The 6,228-nt window shown below is 60.1% G+C and overlaps 2 protein-coding genes across 2 annotated transcripts; one reads left to right on the top strand and one right to left on the bottom strand.

Annotated features, from left to right (window-relative positions):
• The first annotated feature begins 1,002 nt into the window (after positions 1-1,002).
• Positions 1,003-3,103, top strand: LOC104387340 (tubulin alpha-5 chain). Its single transcript, XM_009996076.1, has 3 exons — positions 1,003-1,236; positions 1,709-1,857; positions 2,066-3,103. The coding sequence occupies exons 1-3, from the start codon at positions 1,056-1,058 to the stop codon at positions 3,035-3,037; spliced, it is 1,302 nt and encodes a 433-aa protein (XP_009994378.1). The 5' UTR covers positions 1,003-1,055; the 3' UTR covers positions 3,038-3,103.
• A 1,520-nt stretch (positions 3,104-4,623) lies between these two features.
• On the bottom strand, positions 4,624-5,857 carry STK16 (serine/threonine kinase 16). The gene is made up of 6 exons (XM_009996270.1): positions 5,615-5,857; positions 5,401-5,534; positions 5,205-5,325; positions 5,032-5,127; positions 4,838-4,959; positions 4,624-4,762 (listed from the first exon to the last, which is right to left on the bottom strand). Exons 1-6 carry the CDS (start codon positions 5,855-5,857, stop codon positions 4,624-4,626), a joined length of 855 nt encoding a protein of 284 aa, XP_009994572.1.
• Between the last annotated feature and the right edge of the window lie 371 nt (positions 5,858-6,228).

Genomic DNA, 6,228 nt, shown 5'->3' with positions numbered 1-6,228 from the left:
CGCTCTTCCCCGAGGAGGCAGGAGTCCTTGTGCCCCCTTCCACCACCCCCGGCGCTGGACAGGAGCATGGTCCCCATCGCAGCTTACAGCGCTGCATGGACAGGGAATGCAGGAACGAGGACCCCAGGATCCTCATGCTGAGCTGTGGTGTCCTGCGCCGGGGGAGCCTGCATGCTCAGAGTAGCAGAGGAGAGATGCCAGGGACAAGGTGACCAAGGATGACAGGGCTAGAGGAGGAGGGACGCCAGGGATAGAGGACCACGGATGGCAAGACTAGCAGAGGAGGAATGCCAAGAGCAGCAGAGCAGGCCTGCACTTGCAGGGTGGGAGTGCAGGAGGCACATCTCCAGCTCAAAGCCCCCTCTCTGACACTTCTGCCCACACGGGTTTTGCAGCATGGGATTGGGACTGTAGGCCAAGGAGCCTCTGTGCTGCCTAGGGTGTTGCTGGCCTTCACCACCAGACTTCCCCTGGCTGCCCCTCATTGCACCCACACCCCAAAGGCCCTCAGCCCATGAGGCTGATGGCTTGCCAGGCTCTGGAGCAGCAGGCAGGGGCTTCCCCAAGCTGGCTGCACCTCATGGGACATATATGTACCCACGTTAGCTCCCTGGGCTGCCGTGGTTTGGGGAAGGCGCTGAGGCTGCCAGGGAGCCTGGCAGGGCAGCTGGAGGAGGGGAGCTGGGCCAGGCTCTGCTCCCTGTGCTGCTGAAGGACAGCCCCGGCCAGAGTCCACGTGGCTGGTGACTCCCAGGGTGGCCTGAGTGGGAGGGTCACCAGGGCCAGCTCCTGACCCTGCATGGTGCGAGTGCATGGCCAAGGGCAATGTCAGCCACCTAGGGAGCCTCAGGGGCATGTGGGAGGTCACCCAAAAGAAATTGTGCTCCCCGGGGCTGCTGCCAGGGCAGGTTCTGTGCAGGTGGCTGTGAAGTACTGACACCAGGCAGAGCCCTCCCTGGGGTGGAGTGGACAGAGCTGTGCCAGGGTCTGACCCTGCCTCTCCCCCTCCCCAGCGCGAGTGCATCTCGGTCCACGTTGGCCAGGCCGGCGTCCAGATGGGCAACACCTGCTGGGAGCTGTACTGCCTGGAGCACGGCATCCAGCCTGACGGGCAGATGCCCAGTGACAAAACCATTGGTGGAGGGGATGACTCCTTCACCACCTTCTTCTGTGAGACTGGGGCTGGGAAGCATGTCCCGCGGGCCATCTTTGTGGACCTGGAGCCCACTGTGATCGGTGAGTGCTGGGGTGTGCATGGCCTGGGATGCACCCCTGGGGGGGGTAGGCAGCAGCCTGCACTGGGTTCAGTCTGAGGGTTTGCCTTTCCCCGGGAGAAACCACAAACCCAAGCACCTTTTTGTTCCTGAAGTGTCCTAAAGGCATCCATGCTGGTAGTCTCTGCTATCACATGTGCACGGGAAGAAACCAGCCCAACCGGCACAGCAGCTCCTGCCATCACAGCAGCTGTTGACAGGAGGCTCCCGATGGGTGGGGAAAGCTGAGCTCCTGTGCAAGGAGGTGGCAGCCACCTCTGTCTGCCAGAGAAACCTGATGCTTGTGGTGGCAACTCTGATATGTGGGTCCTTGGCAGTGGCCCTAGCAGGTGGAGCTGGGAGGAGGGAAAGGCATGGGTGCTTGAACCACTGTTTGGTGGCTGGCTCAAATCTACAGCCTGGTCCAGGCTCAACTGTCTCCTGCTCTCTCCTAGATGAGGTTCGAGGAGGAGTTTACCGCCAGCTCTTCCACCCTGAGCAGCTGATCACTGGCAAAGAGGATGCTGCCAACAACTATGCCCGTGGGCACTACACTATTGGCAAAGAGATCATTGACCAAGTGCTGGACAGGATCCGGAAACTGGTAAGTGACCACAGAGGATGAATGTGTCCCTCTGAGCTAGGCTCCTGAATCCTGCTGGGGCTAAGCACACTCCAAGCACTGCTCTGCCCTCAGCTAGGCTCTGTGGCTGCACATGGCAGGGATGGACCAAGGCTTGGAGGACTTCTGAAAAGACAGGTGTTCACAAGGAAATCCATCTCAAAACAACCTGGTGGGTCTCTCTCCACAGGCTGACCAGTGCACAGGACTCCAAGGCTTCCTTGTGTTTCACAGTTTTGGAGGTGGCACTGGCTCTGGATTCACCTCCCTGTTGATGGAGCGACTCTCTGTTGACTATGGCAAGAAGTCCAAGCTGGAATTCTCCATCTACCCCGCGCCACAGGTCTCCACTGCTGTGGTGGAGCCCTACAACTCCATCCTCACCACCCATACCACCCTGGAGCACTCAGACTGTGCATTTATGGTGGACAATGAGGCCATCTACGACATCTGCCGCAGGAACCTGGACATTGAGCGCCCGACCTACACCAACTTGAACAGACTCATCAGCCAGATTGTCTCCTCCATCACGGCATCACTGCGGTTTGATGGGGCCCTGAATGTTGACCTGACTGAGTTCCAGACCAACCTGGTGCCCTACCCTCGCATCCACTTCCCCCTGGCCACCTATGCTCCTGTCATCTCTGCAGAGAAGGCCTACCATGAGCAGCTGTCCGTGGCTGAGATCACCAACTCCTGTTTTGAGCCTGCCAACCAGATGGTGAAGTGTGACCCCCGCCATGGCAAGTACATGGCCTGCTGCCTGCTGTACCGCGGGGATGTGGTGCCCAAGGACGTCAACGCCGCCATCGCCACCATCAAGACCAAGCGCAGCATCCAGTTTGTGGACTGGTGCCCCACAGGCTTCAAGGTGGGCATCAACTACCAGCCACCCACGGTGGTACCGGGAGGGGACCTGGCCAAGGTGCAGCGTGCTGTCTGCATGCTGAGCAACACCACGGCCATCGCCGAGGCCTGGGCCCGCCTGGACCACAAGTTTGACCTGATGTACGCCAAGAGGGCCTTCGTGCACTGGTACGTGGGCGAGGGCATGGAGGAAGGGGAGTTCTCAGAGGCACGGGAAGACATGGCCGCTCTGGAGAAGGATTACGAGGAGGTGGGCCTGGACTCCTACGAGGATGAAGAGGAGGGCGAGGAGTAGAGAAGCCCTTGCCAAAAAGGACTGTGCTCCTTCCCCGCGTTACCTGCAGGAACCCTTTGCAATAAATCATTTCAGAGCCTCCATGTCTCCCAGTAACCCCCAGCTGTGTTGGTTTCTTGCCAGGTCAGGTGTGTGGTGAGTGTTTCAGCTCTGCTGCTGGTGCTGCTATGCTTCCTCGTATTGCTCTACTCTAGCTCCAGCTTGCTCCCCACATAGGCAAGAACCCCTGTCTGCTCCCTGGGGCTGTGGCACATAACCCACCCATCTTCCTGCTTGAGCTAGGGGTGGGTATTGCTTCCTCAGGTGGTTGATGGCCCCATGGTATATGGCCCTATGTTGTATTCTGGAGACCAGGGGAACAGATTTAGCCCAAGCAGGAAAACATCTCCGGCTGCTGGGACCTCTCCCAGCCCAAGGGTGAGTGGGCTTGTCTGGAAGGAGTTGGAAGGAGGCTGAAGCATTGGGAGCAGCCTGGCACCCTTGTCCCTGTGGTCACAGCATGGGACGCCTGGCTCTGTGGTGCAGTGGGTGCCACCCCACAAGGGCATCCAGTGTGGCATGAACCCCTGCGGTTGCTTTACTGCTGTGTTGTGGTGAGAGGATTAAAGGAGGGGAATGCTCCCCATGAAATTGCTTGTCTGCATCTCTTTTTTCACCCTGCCTTTGTGGCCCATCCAACTGGTGTGTGTTCCAGGGTGCCTCCCCAGCCAAGGGTGGTTCGGCTGTCCCCAGACTCTGCTCATCCCCACCGGAGCAGCACTGCTGCATCTTCCCCCCAGGCTCTGGCAGCTCCCCAACCTGGGCACCCACCTCATTCTCCTTGGGTGGCTGAGAAGCTCTCCCTGTACCTCTGCACTGCCTGCCAGGGCTGTGCTGAGCCTCTTCCCACAGTGCCCAGCCCCAGAGGCTCCCAACAGCGGCACCTGGCTCCAGCTGCAGAGTTGTATTCACTCCCATCAGGAGCACACTGGGGCCAGGGATTAACTTTCCCTGCTTACTGCTAATGCTCCAGCCGCACTGCCCTGCCCAGGCTGTCCTCTGCTGCCCCTCCCTCGTACAACCCAGACAGTTCTCCCTGTGCCCCGGCGGGACCCTCTTCCCACAGGCAGGGACACGTCCACACCTCCACAAGAACATCTTTTACTCCAAACAGAAGGCAACGTCGGTGCCGAGAGCAGCAGCGGAGCGGGGCTGGGTCCCCCCGCCTTGCTCCAGCACCGCACCAGGGCCCAGACTGCAGCTCAGAGCAGCCCTCCTGGGGCGCAGAGCTGTGGGGCCATGGCTGCCCTCACCCGGGGGGTTCCACATCATCCTTCTCTGCAACCCCCGGAGGAGGCAGCGGCTGGCAAGGGCCCTGTTTAGCAGCAAGTCACACATCTGCAGCCCTAGGGCCCAGACCAAGTTCCAGGCAGCAGCATCCAGGGTACAGACCACTTCAAATCCAACACACTTCCAGCACAGAGCAGCAGCTCTCTCCCACACAGTAATCCCCTCTGCAATGCCTTTGTGGGGCAGCAGGGACAAGGGCAGCTGCTTTTCCCCTGGCTCAGCCTCGGGGTGCTTTGCTGCCACAGGGTGGGATGGGCTCAGATCTGTGTTGTGTCCTGGCCCGCTGGTGCTGGCTGCAGCCCCTCCAGCTGGTGGAGGATGTCATCTATGCTGGGTCGTGCCTGGGGGTTCAGCGTCATCATGGAGGAGAGCAGGTGCTGCAAGGCAGCTGAATATCTGGAGGAAAGATGGCAAGGGGTACACAGCGTAGGGGGCCACCTGGGAGCAGGGTGGCTCTCCCCAGCCTCTCACCTGGTCGTGGGGGGCACAGTGATGGGGTTCTGCACTGCCAGAGCCACGCTGTCGCCCTTCTGGAAGACGGCATCATAGGGGCCCTCCCCAAACATCATGCAGTACAGCACACAGCCTAAGGACTGGAGTGCAGAAGGGTCAGGGCAGTCCTGCCATGGTGGGGCAGGGGCTGGGGCGGGGGGGCAGTTCCTTACCCAGATATCCGTGCGCTCATCTATGACACACTGGCTTGGCACCGTAAAGAGCTCAGGGGCACGGTAGGAGATGGTGCAGCGCTGAGCAGCCCAGTCCTGTAGAGAGGAGGGTGAGGGTGGAGGTAAAGGCTTATCAGAGATGGGATGGTAAGGTGATGTCCCAGAGCACCCACCTGCACAGCTATGGCCTTCCGAGAGCTGTTAACTTCAATGCGAGCTTTGTTCATAGAGCCAAGGTCCATCAGTATGGGCCGATCATCCTCATCCAGCAGCACATTGGTGGGCTTGAGGTCCCTGTGGGGATGGACATCACTGAACATCTGCTGGGTCCCCTGCCCACCCCTTCAGCCAGGTCTGCTCACTCTCCACCTGTGCGCATAGCCCTTGCTGTGGATGGCTTGCAGCCCAGAGCAGATTCCATGGAGGATGAGGAGGATCCGCTGCTCTGGCATGAAGGTCCCTTTCTCTCGCAGTGCTTGCACCTCGCTCCAGAGGGTCCCCCCCTGACAAACACAAGCAGCCAGTCACCTCTGGTGCTCCCAATGGCAAGGGGGTGGAGGCAGACAGGGAAGCCCCCCTTCACCTTCACATAGGGCAGGAGGAGCCAAGCCTCATGCTTGGCACCCTTCTCCACCATGCAGTGGGCTACCAGACGCAGGATGTTGGGGTGGTCAAAGAGGCCGTGCATCTCCACCTCGTGCAGGGCAGCCTGCCGGTCTTCCTTGTCATGGCACAGGATGCGCTTCAGGGCATAGAAGCGCCCGTCCCTCAGCCCCTCCACCAGGTCCACATAGCTGAAGCCCCTGTGAGGACCCAAGCGTGGCATGGGCTGGGTTTCCCACATACAAGCCCTGTGCCCAGCCTCCACTGCCAGCATTAAGGGTAGGGGGGTAGAGGGCAGCAGGTGCCTGCACCCCACTCCGTGGGAGCCCTGCCAGGCATGCACATTCCCCCCACTTTGAGAGCACCTGCCAGGCACCCAAAGCATCCCTCCCTTTGCATGAACAACCCCGCTGGCCCAATTACCCTTACTCCTGTGGGTCCAAGAACCTACCCCTGGGTATAACTGACCCCAGCTAGCCAACATGAGAATCCTCCTCCATGCACTTACTCAAGCATCTCCCCACTGTGCTCAAGCATAACCCCCCACGTCTGAGCATCACCCCCATGCCCGAGCATCCTCCCCATGCTGGAACA

This window comes from Chaetura pelagica, unplaced genomic scaffold (genome assembly GCF_000747805.2).
Source record: "Chaetura pelagica isolate M959 unplaced genomic scaffold, ChaPel_1.0 scaffold3, whole genome shotgun sequence".
Lineage (NCBI taxonomy): Eukaryota > Metazoa > Chordata > Aves > Apodiformes > Apodidae > Chaetura > Chaetura pelagica.
This window is presented reverse-complemented; position numbering and strand designations above follow the sequence as displayed.